Source organism: Cryptomeria japonica, chromosome 2 (assembly GCF_030272615.1).
Source record: "Cryptomeria japonica chromosome 2, Sugi_1.0, whole genome shotgun sequence".
Taxonomy (NCBI): Eukaryota; Viridiplantae; Streptophyta; class Pinopsida; order Cupressales; family Cupressaceae; genus Cryptomeria; species Cryptomeria japonica.
In genome coordinates, this window is record NC_081406.1 from 625,017,477 (window position 1) to 625,040,086 (window position 22,610).

At 35.3% G+C, this 22,610-nt stretch overlaps 1 protein-coding gene across 2 annotated transcripts in view; it reads right to left on the reverse strand.

Annotated features, from left to right (window-relative positions):
* Positions 1-1,884: 1,884 nt before the first annotated feature.
* Positions 1,885-22,610, reverse strand: part of LOC131078675 (uncharacterized) — a 50,325-nt gene continuing 29,599 nt past the window's right edge. Inside the window, exons 3-7 of one of the 2 annotated variants that reach the window (XM_059216786.1) lie at positions 18,590-18,691; positions 10,297-10,421; positions 6,016-6,332; positions 2,515-2,608; positions 1,885-2,405 (exon numbers count right to left, since the gene is read on the reverse strand). In XM_059216786.1, the coding sequence (XP_059072769.1) occupies positions 1,920-2,405; positions 2,515-2,608; positions 6,016-6,332; positions 10,297-10,421; positions 18,590-18,691 (1,124 nt within the window). In that variant the 3' untranslated portion in view covers positions 1,885-1,919. Of the gene's footprint in view, positions 2,406-2,514; positions 2,609-6,015; positions 6,333-10,296; positions 10,428-18,589; positions 18,692-22,610 lie in introns of both variants that reach the window. The other variant, XM_058016426.2, reaches the window with a different exon arrangement.

Sequence of the window (22,610 nt, forward strand, 5' to 3'; positions counted from 1 at the left end):
AACCTTGTCGACTCTGGACACTAGTTTTAGAACCCCTTCTATGTACCAATGATCATTCGAACAAAACACTTCCTTCTTCCTTTGATTGTTGGTGAAACCTTTCAACAATCTAACCAATTTCAATAACTTAGGGTGATTTGTGAACTAGCACAAATTGTCAAGAAGGATACAAATTTTGTAACTCCTTTACTCTTCAATCTAAGGCTAAAGGTTATGAACAAAGGGACAAGTACAAATTGTCAAGAAAGATACAATTTTTGTAACTCCACTTTTCAATCCAAAGCCAAAGGTTATGAACAAAGGGACAAGGCCAACAAACAAATCATTCCCTCTCTAAACCAACTCATGATCAAAGAACAAAAGGGCCTAAAAGACAAAAGATTTTGCAAATTTTTACGAAGCCCTTAATCTTCCACTATGACAAAGTATCATGAAGCAATCATTGTAAGCCAAGGGGGCCTATTGAAACATAAAATGTTAAGCAAGTTGAGCAATCCACTACAAAAGACCAATACTCTTTGATATGACAAACCAATTGCTATCCACTTGCTCACAACTCCATGGAACACTGGCAAACCAAGAATGTGGAGTTTCATATGCACTTAGTCAGACAATTATTTGAAGATTGCATGATTAACCAGCAATATCATCATACAAAAGATCAAGTTGCCAATGTCACAACAAAGTCACTAGCAATAACAATGAATGTTTAACTAAGCTATGTCATAAGCAAATAAAGTTGTCACAAAGTGGAATAGTCTTCAATTCCTCCCCCCTTTCCTAACACCCCAAGTTAATAAAGGGGGAATGTTAATGTATAACTTATGTGCATCAAGACGTGGTGTTCAATATTTTCCCTAAAATGGCACTTTTCATGTATGCAAATAAATATTGTAAACATAGATTTCATTAAATATTCCATAATTAGACTATACTAGTTGAGTTCAAATTCAACCTTTATCCTATTTACACATCTTATCTAGGTTATCTAGTTCACTAATTTTTATCTAGGTGAACCTTTTTAAGTTGGGAGATATTCTACCTCTATCTCATTGTGTTTATGTAGAGGATGGATTTAATCTTCATTTAACATTGTGAAGATATCTTAAATTTATTTGCTATTTTATGAAATACCTTTTCGTTTTCCTTTTGTGTGAATATATGGGTGGAAAGTTATTTGAGCATACGGGGTGATCTAGTGAACTGATGATTGTACGTCAATTTTCACAAGAACCTGGTGACCTTTTTTCCTAAATAAAATTGACTTCAGCTCTAATCAAACATACTAACGAATGGATTTTTAACCTTTCAATTTTTATTGCAATAAAAGCCTACAATTGATAGTTATCGATCCAGTAAGTTAGTAACAGCAGTGACGAGCTCGCTAAGTTTAGAAACTGGAAATCCGCATTGCAATTCTACCCTAGAATTGAAATATTTACAGATTTATTGTCACAAATACAAGTTAATATCTCAAGTGTACTATATAATCTGCTTACATAAATTTAAAATTCTATATTTTGTTGGTCAGATTGTGGTATGGTAGTAAATTGAGAAGAGTATATCAGTGACATCCCAGGTTCAATTCTCTGGGCCGCTTGCAGGCTAGGTATTCCGTTAGTCATACCATCTCAGTGGTTGGGCCCTCCAAGGCCAAGAAAAAGAAAGTTCAACAAACAACACAAAGGTCAGAGTCATTGAACTTCTTAGTTTTAGTTTCCTATAGGATTGACGAGGTGCAATCTGACAAAAACAAGAACAGTTATCAAATTTGAAATAATTAACTGGTTTTTATTTTGTTCCATCTGAAACAAGTGACTAAAATTCAAATATAGATTCTTTCCAATGGCACGGCTAAATGCAAGCGATAGAACAGTACCAGACTTGAGAAATGAATTTTCTATAAATTATAATTATGTCTAAGCCTCTGTGAGCATCTTGAAGGAAACAAGCTCAAATACACAAATCCCTGTTCCTTTGGATGCATTAGGATGGACAAGAATTTGAAACTCAAATGGACTATTTTCATCTTTTTGTAGAAGAGTTCGAAGTAAAATTAAAAATATCTTTAAAAAATCTATCACATGAGAACTTTGATTTCCCTCTATCTGTTGATTAACCCCTTTTGATGCTTGTTTATCTTCTGGGTAGAGATCTTCAGTAGAAATGCCTTTATCATCTCTTTTGATATATGCCACATTTCTACTATACTGATGAGAATCTTCCCTGTCTTGGTAAGTATTGATGTCACTAGTTGTCACTTCAGTTTTCCTATCTTTGTTCAGAGAACTAGAGTCTTCAAGGCTTTCAAAGATAGACTCGGCAGGAATATTTGCAAAAAGTTGTTTGGCTGCTAAATTCTTCACAAGAACAGGAATATTTGCTGATCGATCCCACACATGGAGCTGTTGCATTGATATTACAGTCATCCATGAGAAACTGAAAATGCAATTGCTTAAATATTTTTTACACAAATTAAAAAACTCAGCAGTTGAGAGCTTCCTATGCACTCACCATTAAAGGCCTGTAAATCCAGCCAATACGATGAATCTGGTTAACATTGTTCCCACAGTAAGGTGGCAATGTTGCTTGATTTTTATTAAAATAGCTGGCACAAAAGTAAGAAATCACATTAAAGTTAATGCCTGCTGATGATATGTGGAAAGGGGAGTTTCAAGGCAACCCTGATTATTATAAGATATGTACAAACAAAAATGTAAAAAAAGAAGGTTCAAGCGAGCACTGATTATACTAAACATCCAAACTTCAATCCCAAAGTAATTCATAACAGGGGAAATGCCAAAACTTGAAAGTTAAAAAAATATTGAAAAAATATAATGTATGGCAGTTGTAACTTCCAAAGTAATCCAAGACCATAATGACTCCAAGTGGATCGTTTATCAACTAGCTTTTTTCATACAAAGCAATTTCATCAAACTCAAATGGACAAACAGGCTAAAATGCAAGAAATATTTTGAGTTCCCATTTTTGCACAACTGATATTTCAAGTCATGATCTTGACAATATTCTCATGAAGTTGTCTAAATTAGATTTTTTTGTTACTGATATTAAAAATATTATTTTTAATCCTACTTTTATTATTTTGTTTACCACCTATTTACTATCGGATGGTTAGTTACTCCCAGGAAATGGGGTAGAGCAATGAGGTCAGCAGATGTTAGGCCTCTGTCAGGTACATCACCCGCTATGGCGATTGTAGGTCTGCCATTAGTGAGGCCAAGGGGGAGTAAACCACTCTTGGGCTTGATAAGCGCTACGAGCATCTCATTGCGTCTAAATCCTTTTGATCTCACTGAGGAAGTGAATACGAAGAAGGCTAATGCATACACAAATATTTATTGAAATTACAAGTCAGTATTAAATTGCATTATTAATGTGATTTTAAGATCACAAGGATTAGTCCCATAAAGAAACCATGGATTAATTATTAAGTAATGATGAATGGATAAATTGCATACCCAAACCCAGTAAGATACAAGGGAATAGGGCCATGGGATAGCAGGAACTAGGCCTCTGTAGGCAACCCACTGTGGATGACCGAACATCTGCCACAAGTTGGGCCAAGGGGGAGTGTACCGCTCTTGGGCCTGATAAGCGCTACGGGCATCCTATTGCACCTACTTCTCCTTGGTCTTGCTAGGGAATGAGTATGGAATTATCTCATTGATAACAGTATAATCTTAAACAAATTGACTAATAATAGATGTATACTTCACATTCACCACTAGTGTCGAAGAGAGATAGAGCAATGAGGTCAGCAAAAACTAGGCCTCTGTCAGGTAGGCAACCCAATGTGGATGATTGAAAGTCTGCCATCAATTGGGCCAAGGGGGAGGGTACTGCTCTTGGGCCTGATAAGCGCTACGGGCGTCTCGTTGTGTCTAAATCTTTTCTCTTTCATTAATGGCGAATAAGCATAGTCCATTTAATTAATACTTGAGGCAAGTATCCAAACATTGTGCTATCTATCCTCTTTGTCGATATGGCTAATCAAACTCATTATATTTACTCCATTTGAAATTCTTAAATACTCTACCTGAGATCACAAACTAGATTGAGTGTTTATGTTTTTGCATCAAGCTGGTGTTGATTTGTGTTTCTATTCATAACAAGAAAGAAATTTCACAATGTGTGTATTCACATGTATACTCCGTGTTTGCATATATGTATGCTTCGTGTTTTCCATGTGTATGCTCTGTGCCTTCCACGTGTATGCTTCGTGTTTCCCATGTATATGCTTTGTGTTGTTTAACTCATGTTGGTAGATGACTTAGTTGAGGAAATTAAAATAAACATCTGCTTGAGGACAAGCAAATTCGGGAAGGGCGGACTGTAATGTCCCCACTTTGAAATAAAATTCAATAATAAATGATAATAATAAAATTAAATTAAAATATAAAGTAAAATAATTAAATATAATTAAATATGATTAATTAAAAATTAATTAAGTTAATGAAAAGTCAAAAGAAATGAAAGGAAAGGTTGTGACTCCCTCAACAATGAGATATAAAAGGGAGAAGAGAACCTCATTTGAGAGGGGGGATAATTTGGAAATGAGAAGTGCAGATCTGATTTAAATAATAAGTGCAGATCTGATTATGAGAGGTTGTGTCCCTTTCAAAGGGCAGAAATAATGAAGAGTTGCACTCTATCGAAGAGAATGGTGAAAGGGTGTGTCTCTTGCCAAAGGGCATACATGATGAAGAGGTGTGACCTCTCCCTCACATTGAGAGATATAAAGGAAAGGAATCAAAAACATCTAGTAGGATCACCATGGATCAAATCAGATCAGAACTGTTATTAAGTTACAGGCAGTAACATCCTTGTTCTTGGTGGTATGCATGGGGATGTGTTTAATAAGTATGCTTAATATATGAAGCCCGATAATGTTCTTATGCAGAATAAATAGTAATATTAATATGGACTGCAATATGTATGACAGTCATACTTAATTTCATGTATATATTCATAATACATAAGAAATTAGTGTACGTATAGTCTAAAACATGTTATTACTATCAGTATTTAAGAAGTGGGGAAGGAGATGTTCCTAATAGGGGACATTACAATTGGTTTGATACTTACATTAAGAACTAGGGATGTTTGATGGACGAATAATTTATTTATGAATATTTAATTGATTGATTTGCGAAATATCATTGATTTGATGCATGTTAAGGTGGAGTTGTCTCCTAATATATTCAGTCTAAGTCATAAGTATCTTGAAATTAATTAATTATGGCTAAAGCATCTCTAAACCCATAAGGGGACATTACAGCAATGTCATTCTAGTTAGCGACTTTTCATCTTAAACAAAAAGGTTGGAGCAATTACAGGCACCAAGGTGGTAATAAACAATAAAAGATGAATGTGTTTAATTGTGTGCTGGAAACATCTAGAAAAAAACAGTTCAAGCATATATGTTAGAAAATCATTGGATTTTCCTCTAAATCACAAAACTACTGCAATGTCAAGAATCAAAGACTGATCAGTTTATCCAACTATAAAGTTCATTTCACCACCACAGAGCCAGAGTATTCCTTTTCTAAAACGATGACATTGTGAGAAATGTGAAAGAATTTATGTTGAACAGATTTGAACTAAAAACAAAAGGTAAAATGTAACGATTTCAAGTGGACATCAGAAATCAAATGGAACATCAACAAGGCAGTACGATTATATACAGTAACCAAATGAGGTCAATGAAGCTATAAAAAAATCAAAGGACAATTTTGGCCAATGGGATGCCACACTGATACAAACACTGTAAATAAAAGTGAAAATTGAAGTAAAAAGTGAAGGGCAAAATCAGGGCAAAACTAAGTAACAATAGAACTTGAAAGTTGGATTGCCTTACAAAGGTAAGATGATGCAGGACATAGAAAAAAGTTAAAAAAATCACTTCATTCAAAGCAATACGCACATTTCACAATGACATTCGGCAATACCATTACTTAAATATAACATGAAATGAGTGCAGGAGATAGTTCTAACCTCCTGTAGTCCACTTCTACGGGGCAGCCACAGTTCTTGCAACCTTTACAGACAAAAGCTTTTGCGATGCTTTTGTCTGTCAGTCCCCGGAAAGTCTTACTAACAAATATCCAATCTTCCACAGATAAGATTGTATCCAACTTCCTTGTGTTGTGTGGTAAACAGATCTCTCCAATCTTTCCAAAGAATCGCACAAGTGACAATTCTTTGAGTAAAACAACTTCTCCAATAGATGAGCAATGTATCAACTCTTTTTTCTCACTGCATAACCAGTTTTTGTATGATGTTTGATTTGCATCTCCATTATGCAGTTTATTCTGATCACAATGGTAATTCAGACCAGTTTTAAATTACTGGGGTCGAAAAAAATAGCTCTTCAAAATTTCTACAACTACAATAACAAAAACAGATAGATATTGCAACGAAATATAAAATTATCTTCTTCCCCAGAAACTTATAAAACCAACCAGCAAAACATAGTGGTCACAACATGATAATATAAAGCTACCAATAAATTCAGTTATATGGAATATTGGAAGGCACCAAATGAAGAATCTCCTAGAAACCAAAACCTGCTGCAGTTCACCTCAAAGAAGGTAAAGAAGCCACAAGGTTGGTGTGTGTGTGCACTTGCTAGCTAAACAGAAGAACAAAAAAATGAGAATTCAATCTCAATATGTATAAGCAAGAGAGACATTGGCATCATTCTGTCTTGATTAGGGAAACGTCTGTAGTGCCCCACTTAGCAGCACTCTTATATAAGCCACATCAGCAGTTTTTTAATCACGTAGCTTCATTTTGAAAAGTACAACTATGTTTTTTATTAGTGTTGGGTTAGTAAAATTAAAACTTATCAGTCTACAGTAACTGAGGCAAGATGCTAATTATACTCGACATGTTTATGCTTTTCAAACTATATAATTAATAATAGCATCATATGAAAAATTTGCTTCAATTTTGTCTATGAGCTTATACATGTATCCAAGAAAATTATATCTCAGAAGAAATGACATTGTTTCAAACCAGTGGTACAATGTGGAATCCAAATCTCAAGAAAAGATAAAAGAAACACCTAAAACAAATCCAACAGAATTATCAAGATCATATGCTATAGGTCTTCAACAAAAAATAAAAAGCATCAATATGCAATCAAGAACCAAGGGCAACTTTTGAATTTATACAAATCATATTCAAAAAGAGTTTGAGCTAAAATTATTCCTATAAAAAGGACTCTAGAAATATTAGCAAGAACAATTAGAACTCCAACCTTAATAACCTCTGTGTATCTTCATAATCTTCAAATCACACCCAAAGCATTCAAATCAACGCAGGTTTCCTCTGATTAAGAAATAAAAATTGTTATTACACGCATCTAGAAGGTAAAGCTAAAGACATTGAGGGATAACAAGCTGAGATCTTAAAACGTGGCAGTCCAATCCTTGTTCTACATATCAAACATATTTACAATGAAGCTGTCATGCAAGGCTTCACAGAAAAAATGGAAGAACAGTTTAACTGTTTCTATTTTAAATTCTACAAAATCAAATAACCCACCCAGTTACAAAATCAATATGATTATCCCTATTTTAGCAAAATTGTATGGTTTATAACTTGAAAGAAAGATTAGTTGCTGGTCAGTAGACAATAATAGAAGGGCTACTGACCGAGCTTGGTTTAGGAATCAAGGTGCTACTACTGATTACCATATCACCTTTAGAGTTATTGCTTAAGATTTTAGAGATAAAAAGAAAGATTTAATATGTTATTTTGGCCATTTTCAAAAAGTGTTTCACACTATCCCAAGAGCCAACCTAATGAAAAGATTGGAAGAAATTTATATCCTTCTCAAACTTTGCAATGCAATGATTAGGTGTTCTGAAAAGTTTATTGCCAAAAATGGTGTATAACAACAAATGGTCAATCGATATCATTTGCAATATTGAACTTGTGAGGGTGTCCTCTCTCTCCAACATTTTTTCACATCTATCTCAACAAAATTGAGGAGTGTTTGGAAGATGAGGTATGCTTTGGTATTGAACTGGTTGGTTTACATTTTTCAATTTGTTTTTGTTTTTTCTTTTCAATTCATTTTTTTTGTGTCTTCAAGGTCCCTTTATTGCCAATAAATGGTTGTTGCAATTGTCAAAATTGGTTGAGGATCGAAAACCCCATCTACTGATAATTGCCAGGGACCAATTTTCATAGAGAAGGTAGCTAATGTACAATCCATTATTAGTGAGCAGTAAGCTATTTGGAAGCTGTGTTGCACTATCATGTCCAATGGATGGACAGATATAAAAAAAAATAGGGTGCTGCTGAATTTTTTAGTATCTTGTTTGGGTGGCACAATCTTCTTGAAATCAATTGATGCTCCAAGGAAGAATAAAAATACAGATTAGTCCATGTTTTGGAAGAAATTTTTGCAGAGTTGGAGGAAAATGTAGTACGAGTAGTCTTAGAGATGCAAGAAAGTACCTTGCTACAAGTAGATTACAAATGGATAGACATACCAACAGTTTTTGAACTCCTTGCTCAACACATTGCATTGATCTAATGTTGAGTGGATCAAGCCAGTTCTGGAGTATGGATGAAACAATTCCGAATCCATTTATAACCATGCTTGATTACTCTCTTTAATGAGAGAAATCACAGATAACAGTGAGCTACTTTGACTTGGGGTCACTCATTTTGCAACCTCATTCATCAGCTTACAGTCTCTGCTAAAAGCAAAAGTTTCTTCACAGCAAATGTTTGTTAATGAATAGTAGAGCAAGTACACCTAATCAAAGACGGCTATTGGGATTGATGTGGTGATTTGGGTATTTGATGAGGCTCACATCTTTCATCCTACAAAGGACATTGAAGATGTAAGTTTTTAAGGTTTTTTGGTTTTCTTTTTTTAGTGTTTATAATTTTTTTTTTTTGTCATTTACAAACTTAAGGCGTAAGTGTAGAATAACTAGAGTGTTTATTTAAAGACTTTTTATAGGTGATTGAGTGATTGATTTGTCTCCCTCGTATTGTTAATGGCAAAAGCCAGCAATGGGTTACGCTTATGAGGGAATGGTCCAAGCCAAGGAGCATATTAGGCATTTTCTACAGTGGTATGGAGGACAAATACTAACCGATTTGGGATATCATAGACTAAAGCTAGACAAGGCAACTTCACGGGCCACTTCATGCTTGTGCATACTTCCTCAACTCAACCTTCCGATTCCTTGAGAGCTTCAAGGTTGATTTGGAGGTTAATGGAAGCCTCTACACTATCATAGAAGCAATGGAGAAAAATCCAAAATGGGGGCAAAGATCATGTCTAAGCTTGAGATCTACAAACAAGCAATGGGAGATTTATTTTCTCTAGAAATATGCAAGTCAACAAGGACAACTTTTAGGACAAGCAAAAATTTGCATTCTTTGAAACATTCATTTAAAAATTAAATATTTTCCTTCCTTGTTATTAAATGTTACATTTTTGTATTTGTAGATCTTATATGTTTTAAATTTATCATTGCAGATGCATGGTGGGAAAACTTTGGCCCTAAGGTGTCCAATCTTTAGAGAACTGCCATTCAATTTTTGAGCCAACCATTTAGTGCTTTGGTTTGTGAATACAATTAGAGTATGTTAAACACATACACTAGAAAAGGTGCAATAGGTTATCAATACAAAGGTCAAATAACATTGTATTTGTGAACACAACCTATGCCTCAATCAAAGGAGAGATTTAGCTACAAATGAAGAATTAGCCCCATGGTATTGTAGGAGTATGACCTTGCATCTAAGTGGGTCGGCAAGGTTGACCACACTTTTATAGAGGACTAAGAAAGGGTTGATCAAATTGGTAAAGAGGCAATGCTTGTAGCGAATGGGGAGGAGATGCAAGTTTGTGCAACTAGAAACAAAGAATTTTTCCAAGATGATGTTGTCGTCTCTTGTGTACATATAAAGGCTGCCGCTACTTCTTTGAAATACACAAAGAAACACACTGTCCAGTTGGTTGTATCTAGAGTTGGCAGAAGTGGCTCCTCTCAACCTTAGAGTTGGCAGAAGTGGCACCAATTGTTGATATTTTCACGAAGTGAATGACTTCGGTAAGTCAAAAGACAGTAATACATTTATCGTTGTTAATGTGATCTACTGCTAAAGGGGTTTCACTCTCTTGGAAGCGAGATTAAATAATATTTTGTATTGAATGAGCATGACTATATATCTTGCAAAAAAATTCTTGATGCATTAGCTTGAGTATTCATAAAGAAAACACATTAAAGGCTCAGGATTTACATTATATTTACGCATAGAATCCAAATAAGAGAGAAAAGTAGACTGTGTATCTTTTGCCCATGCAATTACGATCTTTAACTTTTTCTTCACTGTAATCCCTACTAGTGCCCTTTCTATGGCTTCATCTGTACCTGCAACAGGCCTTTTTAGTAATCATGGAGAAAATGCATTTCTCAAGTTTAAAAAAAATTACCTAGCATAATGTAAACATAAAATGTAGAAAGAAACAGCAATTACCAATTTGCATCATTGTTAAAGCCTATATACCTGCAGTTGCAGTGTTCCTAAATATAGTGTTTGATATCATATCTAGTTCTGAATATGCTCACTACATAAAGCAATTAATTATATACATCACACAAAGGGCTAAATCACAAGGGGCAAGGTATGTACTATGTAGTAAGCCCTAATAAGTGTAATAAATTGCAACCTTTGTACATGGTGCATCCAACACTTATCATGAGAACAAGATCCTAGAACCTTTGAGGCATTCATTGACTCAAGGTAAACATAGGTTCCATTCGATGAAGATATGCCCAATCCAAATATGCAGTGCCTAGCATTGTTAGTAGCATGCATAATATACGCTATTACATACATATACACATATACGTATTGCACCTATGCATATTTATGTCAAATAAATAACAGGTAAGCAAAAAGATTAATATACTTAAAAATATATATATTATTAAAGATAGGAATTTGACTTTAAAAATGTTGCTGTAACATATTTAATTCATGTAGTAAAAATCAAAACACATAAAAAAAGAGCATGGATACATGTTCACTATATCACAACTCATACGACCCAAACACACAAAGACATCATCAAAAACAATCTTCATGACCCGTTCCCCTTTTGGCTTCTTTGAATATGGAGATTCCAAGTTCCAACCACCTAGTACTCACAAACATCTGCTTCAGAGACATTGGTGCAACTGTGTGTTGTATGTTTTCACACATCACCCCATTGCAAATGGGGACCCCACTTTTTCGCTTTAGGCTTAGGGTTTTAGGTTAGTTGTCTTGGGTTAGTGTCAGTCTCTTAGTCATTTGCCTTTGCTTGTGAGGAGGAGGTTGGTTCTATCGAATTGAGACTTTCACGATTAAGTTGTTTTAGGTGATCAAGTCACCAAGATATTGTTTGCAAGCATGAGTGGGTCTTAGGGTTTTTGGATGTCAAAGGCTAGATTTGATGGATGGTCATTAGAATTGCTTTCAATGATGTGAAATATCCAAATGATGAAGTGTGAAGGCATTGGACTTATCTAAATTTTGTGGATAAAAATTTGACTAAGGAAAAATCTTGGTTAAGGCATGGTCTTGGCACTGGCTTGCTCATCAAGTAGTATTTGTGCGAATGGACCCTAGAAATGCGTCCATGCTAGAGAGGCAAGAACCATGAAATGATCAGAAGACAATGCTAGTAGATGATCAAAATTGATGAATTTGGGTGGATATGAAACTCTTGACTAAGTTCAATTTTTTGCCTAAGGCATGCCTCCTTTGAGAATTGGAAACTGTGTATCTCCACACCTGAAGGTTTGATGCAAGGGCGAAGGGGTGAAGGGAGGCATATGTAGAGACGGATTTCAAATTTGATTCATAAGACCTAGGCAAACAGACCTAAATGGCAGACCTGCGAATTAGGGCACAAAGTCAGATAAAAAATCTAAGAATCGGGACCTAATTCATTTGTACAAGGTAGTATGTAATATGTGCTCAGGAAAAAATTGCCTAAGTCAGAGTGCACTATGCATCACCATATGCACTATACGCTGTGCAGAATCATATACAGTATGTGATCAGATCTGGATCAAAATCAAACCAAGGTAACATCTCAAATCAAGCATGGCAATTGGATCTGGAAGAGATTAAGGATCAGAATCAGAGGTTAGCATAGCGATCAGACCTTGAGGAGACCCTGAGTCAGATCTAGAAGTTAAACTCAGACCTAAGATACAATAATCAGACCCAAAGGATTGATAAAATCAGTCAAATCAAACTTGAAAGTCAGACTTTAATCAATAAAATTTGACCTTCAAGCATCAAAATCAGACTCAAACTGATGGAAATTAGATTAAAAGAAGCAAATTCAGAGCACATAAGAGATGAAAGATGGATGAAATTAGTATGTATTTTATGTATTTGACACCCTTTCATTTTCTTTGCAGCTGAATAAGGAAGAAATCAGGAGCAAGTCTGATTGTAGGAGGATCAGAACAGCGCTCCAAGGGGGTTACTTCAACATCAAGGTCAAGTTCGAGTCATGCAAAGTGAAGATCAAAGTCAAGGCCCAAGATCCAAGAAAGATTAGAATTCTACACCCTAAAGCATATCAACATGATTGCAAATTCAAAAGAGAAAAACTTCATCAGCTATTAACAAAGGATATCCAAGGCTAGCATTTCAACTTGAGAGGATCTATACAAGGCTCTCATTGCATCATGACGACATGGAGAGGTCAAGACCCCAAAGTGTAAAGGAGAGATCACACAATCATATCAAGGCAAGATAAGCAAGAAAGGATAAAGATTCGACTTGACCAAGGTGATGCCTTCATCACCATCACACCAAGCTTAGGGATGTTGAATATCAAGTGATATTGCTCGAGGCATCAACACTTGCTTGTGATGAGGTATCATGTCTACGATGCAAGTTGAAGTGGCATCTTTGTCATGATTCAACCAATCAAAGGGTTCCAGATCAAGATGTCCAAATATCAAGTGATATTTCTCGAGGCATCAACACTTGCTTGTGATGAGGTATCATGTCTACAATGCAAGTTGAAGTGGCATCTTTGTCATCATTCATCCAATCAAAGGGTTCCAGATCAAGATGTCCAAATACAATGCACCTGACTCATCTTATGGAGACACAAAACTCAAGATACCTAACCTCATTCTCTATTGGTTCACACTCAATATGTGACATGTGTTGAATTAAATGTAATTTTCTCATTAGCCAAAGGGAGTAGTTGTAACAAACCCTAATTAGGGTTTTCATCTTGTAATCTCGGCCATTGATTGTGAATCAACTTGAGCCATTCATTGTAATCAGACCTCTACATAAGGCTCAATTTTCTCATTTGTAAAGGTTAACAAAGGAGTAGTAGAATAAGACAAGAAGACAGTAGGAGAAAAGCAGTAGTTAGATAGAAATTAGCCGATAGTTAGAGTAGAGTAGGAGGAGGAAAACTTGAAGTCGTTGCAAAGGCTTGTTGGAGTAATATTTAATTTCATTGAAGTTATGGTGAATTTGCTGTTATTTCCACTTGTGGCATGGTTTCTTGTCCAAGTTTAATTGAAGCTCATTGATTATAATGTATGCTTATGAAGATATTTCGATGAACTCCTTGGTTCATACTTTTTGTAGCTTGCTGATTGTGTGCTATAGTGCAAAGTTAGCCTGAACCTTACACTTGTATTTAGTTCAATTGTGGATGCTTATGCAAGTTGCATCATGTATGGGTATTTGCACGAGTATTCATGATATGAAAACCTTTCTCATCCTTAGAAGATCGCATCAATCTTGTGTAGTTGTTATCATGGTGAAGCAAGATTTGATATGAAAGAGTTTGTCTATCCGAATAACCATCTGAAGAAAAAGTGGGTGGAAATAGCTAGACATCTTCCACTTTCAAGCAAAAAATGAATCAACCTTGCAAACCAAGTATAATACAAAGAATCAATGCAACATCCTCTAAACGAGAAAAGTCTTGGTTAGAAGACAAAACTCAAAGACTCCTTCATAGGCAGAGAGAGGGAAGCATATAAGAGCGAACCTTGAGGCACCGAAGAATTGCTAATAGAAGAAAAAATTAAACCAAAAACTCCAAGGCTAAGGGTTGAAGCATACAAAAAAGAATCGGATTGCAAAACAAGTTTGCAAAATGTTGAAATTGTAAGAAGAGTGGAGAATTCACATATGCTCGAGAGTGCATTAACCTTGCAAACCAAGTTTAGTACAAAGAATCAATACAAACTCCTCTAAAAGATTAAAGAGTTCACCAAGAGATGAAGTTCAAAGATTCCATAGATAGAGAGAGGGAAACATATGAGAGCAAACTTCGAGGCATCAAAGAGTTGTTAATAGAAGAAGACAAAACAAAACAAAAAAACTACAAAGCTAAACAAATTTCTCCTAATGAAGATATATTTGCAATGCATAGAGTACCATCTAGGTGTAATGATCAACTTGCTAAAGCATTTTCAAAGTCTTGAGCACATTAAAATACAGTTCCTTGTTTGCTTGGTCCTCATCAACAGCTCATTAATTTGTATGGCCATGATGAGTGCATTCTCCACACAATGGCCTATGTTCTAGATATGCTATCTCTATTGATGCTCCATGTGTCTACTACTGATTATAATAGTTTCTCTAGCCAGTTTTCTTTTCTACTTCCAACTAAAACAATCATTACAGATCTTCATCCCATTTCATCATGACATGTTCACTAGTTGTGGATCATTTCAGAATTCAGATATGATCAAGCTATTCTGGCTTCCCAAGGTAAACATCAGTTTGAAGGTTCTCCAATGCCATTCTAAATTCGGCAAACTTTTCCTCATATTACTTGATTGCTTGTTTTTGTCATCTAGAAGCCAATTTTTCTTTCAGGGGGGATGAGCTTGTTAGCATCATAATTTTACTAAACAAGTCATCGAGAACTCATAAGTTTTTTCGGCTCAAGTTATTGCAAGAAAAACTCATTGAGTTTCTACAGCAAGTTTTAGGCAAACAAGTAAATGAGTGTCAACCAAGTACTTGATGAGTCCATGCAAAAAACTCACAAGATATAGGGATTTCCAGCATATGCAAGAGAAACATGGAATAGACACTAAATATGATTTTTTGGCTTTGGAAGCCCTCCACCTAGGGTAAAGAAGCTCACTAAAATTTCAACATTGTTGAGAAAATTGGAAGGATTTTATACTAGATTTTAATGTCTATGCGATCTTAGAAGCCTTCACTTCACTTTGGTGGCTAGGAGTTTGCCTCTTGACCTTGTCCTACAACACAAGAAGGAACACACCAAGGCCTTGCCCCAAATATGAAGATCAGCGCTACCCCTTGACCCCACTAGGGATGCTATCCCCAAATCCCTATAAAGGGCACTACCCCTCTACCCTAGTAGGAACAATACACTCAAAACCTAGACTCGTTAGATACATTTTGTTATTGTCTTCTACATAGAATTTTATTTTTTAAGAAATTCAAGTATTTTTTTAGTTGTTTAATTTTGCTGAATCAAAAATAAGTACGATATGCAACCTATGGTTAGTTTGTGCCTAAGTATGTATTATTTACTTGTCAACTTTGGGTAGCTAGTTGTTAGTTGTCAATAATTGTGGTTTCTTTGGTAACCATCAGGTGCTTTAAATAAATTTGTGTAGTCAAGGAAAGCAATCAAATCCTTTGTTGATGATCTCTGGTCTAATCTTAAAAGAACTTACTGTTAATAAAAATATATTTCTTTTGCTCTATCTTGTATGTTTATGTTCATTATTTCAAGTGCTATTTTTATCTAATTGAAGAGTAGACACAAAATTTTCCAATTTCTCACAATTATAGAGAATAAACAAATCACCCAATTCACCCCTTAGAGTCCCAAGAACTTTCCCCTTAGAGTCCCAACTCACCCAATTATTCAATTCTTAGGTATAGGGGATAACCTAGAGCTAGCAATTCGTGACTATAATTTGAAAAACAAATTTTATGGTGTACATGTTGGTGATGTAGATGTTGTTTTAAACTTTTAGGTGTCCAAATGGTGTACTCACTTTGAGCATACTCCATGAATCATCAAGAGAGGTTCCTTACATTCAAGTAAAGAGACCATGAGAGCACTTTGAAGTTCTTACCTCCTATGAAGATCAAGCTAATTGAGTCTAGAATACGAAGAAGATTTTGAAGGGGCTTTTTGGCTTCACGGCCCACATATATTGCATAGATGTTGATCCTTCTAATCATCAAGCATAAATTCCTGAGTTGCTTCATAAATATCAAGTGGTTTTTCAAGACCTTCCAAGGGAGATTTCCTCGATAGAGAACTCAAGCAGAAAATTTTAAATGACCCTACAAAAGGGCCTAGAGTTGTTCCCCCTTATAGAGTATATTTATGGTCATTTTCAAAAATCTGAGATTGAAAGGCTTGTGTAGATACTAGAATCATTGTTCCTAGCAAAAATACACATGATGTACCATTGATATTAGCCAGGAAAGAAGATGAGTTCTATCACCCACGCATTTATTACAGCGAACTCATTGGAATCAACATGAAGAACAAATTTTCAGTGCCCGAGATCAATGATCCAAAAGTTGAGTTGAATGAAGCCCAACATTTCTTGAAGATCAACATCCAATCTGGCTATTACCAAATACCAATCTGACTCCATGATCAAGAAAAATGACATTTCAGACTTGCTAAGGGCCTAAATTCCTTCCCAAAAACAATCTGATCAAAGTCCTGATCCTCAAAGAGTGTGTGGGTCTTGTGACTTCAGATGTTATAATTTTGCCCAGTGAGTTTCTAAGTGTCAAGAAACACTAAATTTTGAATATTAGCCACATATAACAGTAGATGGAGACACCTCAAACTCTCAAAGGATAGGCAGAAGTCTCTAGCAGACCACCAACAACAAATGTATATTGTTATCAAGGTTTTAAATGGGCTAGTTTAATTACAGAACTTTTCGTTGGGGTTTCCAGCATCATATAGTACAGGACTCCACATACAGTTTTCACACATCCATTGAAATCATTAAAATTTCAGAACTGTACCCAAACAGCTATAGAGGCAGGGCCAGAATGTGCCCTGCAAGGAAGATTTTGCCCCTAAACATTGCATTGTATCCTGCAAAATGGCATCTCTGTCTGCTCATAATGGTGTCTCCTGAAATGGTTTCATCAATGTCTACAACTGCCATCATATCTGGTTCCATGGCCAACCCTGCCAAGATGTCTGCACCTGCAAACTGATTCCAAACAGCCAACCCTACAGTGATATCTAAACCTCTAATCTTATTCCCATGGCTAACCCTGCTTCCCTTCAATGGTGTTTCTGTCTACACATGTTTCCTGCTTTTCCTTGTGAAGTTTTACAATCACTATCATGTCACAGAGGGTAATCAGATTTCATTCAGAATTCTGTTGTATAATCAGACAGTCTATGAATACTTCATCTTCTCACGAACCACCCATGTGATTGGCTCTGATACCAAGTGTTATAAGAAGAGGCAAATAGGGGAACTGGCATGCGTTGGAATGTGTGTGAATACTTATTTGCTTATGGAGGAGGAAATTCCATCAGTCATGGTAGCATTCCATTTTCATGGCACACCAGAAGTGTAAATGGAAAACGATTACCTGAAAATTTAAAACAGGAAAGACTGAGGTAACTATAAAATGAATCTTATATTCATAATAATAGAGATAATTTTGATTTGGTTATTTCATGTCAGATATAGTGCATAGAGATTCGAGACAAACATAAACATCAAAAATATTACAACTATTCAAAAAACAACTAGGATTTTTAAAAACAATTATTTTACTTCAGAATAAGAGGGTATATATTAAAAAATATAAAGTTGGTCCTAAAATAGTAGGCAAATGCTATAATCATCAAACACAGTCTACTATTTATGTAGCCTCATTAGGATATACTTAAAACAAAAACCCTCATTTTTATTTAAAATTTTGACTCAAAAAAAAAATCTATTCAATATTACACTTGAACGGTTAGAATTCCCTGGCCTTGACCCTAAACTGAAAATTTCCAATGTTCCTGTTCTTTTATTTTTCTTCTCCTAAGTGTAATAATGAGCCAAAATAGAAAGGTATACATAAAAAATTCGGAACCATGTTTTGAAGAACTCGTGAAAATACTCCAAAAACAGCATAGCAAATGAGGTGGGTTGTGATAACTCGGGGTTAATCATGATTTTTTGGAGTGTAATGCTACTAGGACATCAGTTATTACTAACATTTGTGTAAGTTATTTAATTATAATTTATGTTATTAGACATAATAATTAGGACTGTGTAAATTATATTTAAACTTAAAATACAATAATATTCTATTTCTAAAATGGGCTCATTCAAAGTGAGCCTGAATCTATATCTCACAAGGAAGACTACATATATAAACAATTTCACATGATAGTTTTTCATAATTGTTTGTTCGGTTAAGTATTCTATTCTAAGAGGCCTTGTTGACGTTAAAAAGGAAAACTTGAAAGATGGATTTAATATATGCATGTTCATTAGAGAGGGTGAAAGAAGATCACCAAGGCTAGAAAGAAGTTCGTGTGCTTGAAATAGTACTTTGAGAGATGAGTGTTGAATAGTTGTTGCCATCGTCACATCTCGAAATTTTGTTACCTTCACATCTGCAACATCAATATACACAATCAGTTCCTGGTAATTTATCAGGCATGCAACCTAATAAACACTACATTATGTAGCATCATGAGAAACTGAAAAAAGGGGCAAAAACGTGAATATAATTTAATAATGTAATCTTTTTTCTCGATTCATAACTCATATTATAACTTACAACTAAATATTTATTAGAAGACCATAGCCAAATATCAATAGAATCATTAAAAAATCCAAGAGATTAATCTTAGATAACATATTGCAAGCATTTGGAAGGCTTGTGTTGACATACAAGAGAAAAATGCTATAGTCAACCAAAAAAGATAAAGACTAGACTCCAAATAAAAGGTGTTGAAATTGTACAAAGATCATAAATAGTGTATAAAGACAGACAAGCCTCAGTAGAATAATAAACAGAATTCAAGATAGGCACCTAAGCCTATCTCAACCTCTCACTCAAAAGTACAGAGTTTGTGTGGCTAGCAGTATAGAAATGTAAAAAATTCTATTCTCTCATGAAAGGTTCCTTGTGCCTTCTTGTCCAATTTCTTCCAAGCATCATCATATGAAAGATCCTTAAATAGGTCTTTTGCTGCCCTGTTTAAATTTTAATTTAATAAACTATATTTTGGAGCCTTTTTGGTGTTCTTAGAGACTAGACAGAAGATGCAGAAGAGTTTGTTTCTTTTGTGTTGTTTTTTGGTGATGGGGTTTGCAACATATGACAAGAAACAACATAAAAATGAAATGTGATCAAGAGATCAGCTTCTGATTTTTTATATGACAGCAGATTACAATCATCTAGAAGTGAAATAACACTCACATGTACAAGCAGAAAACATACCAAGGATCCAGTGCTAGGGTTTGAGGCCGGTTTGCTATCCAGAAAATGGATACAAGCTGAGAAGGATGGTGTAGGAGCAGATCAGTGGATCCAATCTACTTATTTTGCCATAAGACGAATTACCAATAACAAATTGGGCAAGAACCCAATTACCAGTTGGAAATCCAACCTTTGCCAGGCTCAATTATACAATTTTGACCTTCTTTTCCCACTGTTTTGCTCACCTTGATCACAAATCTAGTCAGTTGACTGTGATTTCTTCCACACTACCCTTTCTAATTCCAACAATGAGATCAAGCACAAGAAATGGAGTTAGAACCCTCCATTTAATTTTAAATTGATGCACAGCCTTCTAGAATGGTACGACACTGCCTGGAATGGTACGGCTGCAATTATGAAACCCACACTTGCTGCAATTTCAAGACAAACTGCTCAGAACTGATATATCATACCTAATGGTGATTGCTGGGCTGGTTTTGTTGCTAAATTGACCCCCATTGGGTCTAGACAAGGCACATCCTTGTCCCACGTGGGCAAATTAGTGGGTACACCTCCACTACCAATGCAGATCTGAGGGTTTACGTCCTCCAAACACCTGCAATTTTTGCTGCTAATGCAGAGCTGAGAAAATCAGAAAATAAAATAATAACACAATGCCAATTCCCTCCTTCAAAAAGTCTAATAACCTTTTCCAAGGAGTGGTGTAACCCTAAATGGAAAATCCAACTAAGAAAGCATCTTCCTTGGCATCTTTTGGGTCTACGTAGCTGAAAGGCTTAAAAGGCTTTTAAAGTAAGACAAGGGTCCCACCATGCCATGTCATTTAAGTGATTTGAGCAAAGGGGTGGCATTGACATTAAAGGGGCCACTTTATTAAAACATAAGCCTTTAATAAAAAAGAAACTTAGGCTTATAAAGTAACTTTATAAAAGTTACTTTTTCCCTTATTAACTTTTGACACTTAGAAATTTTTAAGTGTCTTTATTCAACAAATGCAATGTGGGAATTGCATCAAAAAGATGGGGACATGACATCATAGAAATGTAACAAAATCCCCGTTTCTTTATATACAATTTATAAACAGAAGAAATTTTGGAAAAGGAACAAGAATGGGAAGAAGGGAAGAAGATTTTTAAGTGATTCAAGACTGCAAGTAAGAGGCTGCTCTGACAAGAGGACTTAGAAATGAAAATGTTGCAGTTTCTCATGGGAGCATTCCAACAGGTGAATGTGCCATACAATTCTACTGGGAAAGAAAACATAGGTAGCAGACAAACAAATAAAACACTGTTACACCTAAACAAAAATAAGCTGCAGAAATTTATAGTTCAAAAAGATTAGTGCTTTATCATGCATAAGAGAGAGTGGAAGTAGCGTGGGAGCAATATATAAAAAAGCAGGTAGATTAAATAGCAAGAGAAGTTCAAAAGGACATTTCCCTCAAGTGGAAATAGTTCTGACTCCATCCCTTGTACTAATCAAGAAATGCCAAAAAGTGATACATTTGGCACAGATTGCCAAACCAAAATCAGGTTATTCTTGTTAGAGACAGTGAGTCAAACATGCAAGATGAGGAAGAAAATTAACTGTCAACCCAAAAGTCCTTTCTAGAGGAGATATACGAGCTTATTCAGAAGCATGTCAAAGCATAAGCCAAACTACAAGAAAACTAAGCCATCTCCGACACAAGTAATTATGGTGATTGTTTTAACAAATTTGACCTTGGAGGTCCAATGACCAACAATTTGCGGACACAATTGTGGCTGTAATTGAATATACAATGCCAACAACCATGAAAGTAAATATTGGAGTTACTGGAATCTAGTATCAACAGCAGCAGCATTCACAGTATTCCTGTAGTATACGGTTTTTAATGCATGCAAAAGCATCAAATTATATAATTTAATTATAAATTATTAAATTGTCTACCACAATACAGTTATTGATTAATTAAACGCCAGGTTTAGATATGGAAAATGGCAAAGAGAAGACAATGTCTAGGGTGGGGAAGATCTCTTAGCAATGCTATAAGAAGAGCACATGTCAATGTGGATCAAGATATTCTCATTGCTGATCCAAAAACCACAAAGCAAGCAGAAATTTACAATAAGTTTGCTAATCAAGCAAAGCAATTTTGAGATTCATATGCACGCAAGATTCCAAATTCAAGTGCATAGGATGTGCTCAACAAGGATGCATTGCTAGCTCTTTGTACACTATTAGACAGGAAGAGCATGCAACAAAGAGGTAGATGGGTGAGAGGGGGCAATGTGTGTAGCAATGATGTTCTTAAGTCTTTCACTTTGATAAGGAATGTCTTGCGCACATCCCCACCATGTTGCCTCTTCCCTCATCCTAGTGCAGACACATCAAGGATGCCCATGCATTCCCCAGGGGATATTAGGGGGGACCTGTTGTGAACTAATTCACACATCGCCCCATTGCAGATGGGGACCCCTTGTTTTCGTTTTTTTTAGGTTTTGTCCTAGCTCTATATTTTCATAAATCTTCATTTTAAGAGAGTTAAGAGTTAGAGTTTTGAGGTCATTTCGGGCCAGATTGAGAATTTATGCTCAAAATTGAATTTAAGTGTTGTCAAAGTGTTCAGAAGGTCTGAAGGACGAAGATCGCAATTGCTTTGGGTCATTTCTGACAACCTGCTATTTTTAGAAATTTTCTGCTTTTTCTGCTTTTTTGAAATGACATCTAGGTTTTGTTCTTTGAGCTATTTTATTACTAACCATTTTGTTGGAATTTAAAAATCTCGCCTCTAGCTATAAAAAGAAGGGCTTCAAAAACTTTGCTTTTTTCTAAGATTAGGGTTTTGTTGTTTTGGTCGTTTTGATCCTGCCCGTCTTCAGATTCAAAATTTTTTGCTTCTAAGTGTAAAAAGCAAGGGTTTGAAAATTTTTGCTTTTTCTAAGATTAGGGTTTCAATCCTCATACCAAATTATTCCTACCCATGTTCTCAGATTTTGAAAATTATGTCTTTAAGGGTAAAAAGCATAATGCAAACCCTAATTAGGGTTTTGTTCCAGAAGATCGGCCATTTTATCAGTACCCATGTTCTCAGTTTCAAAAATAAG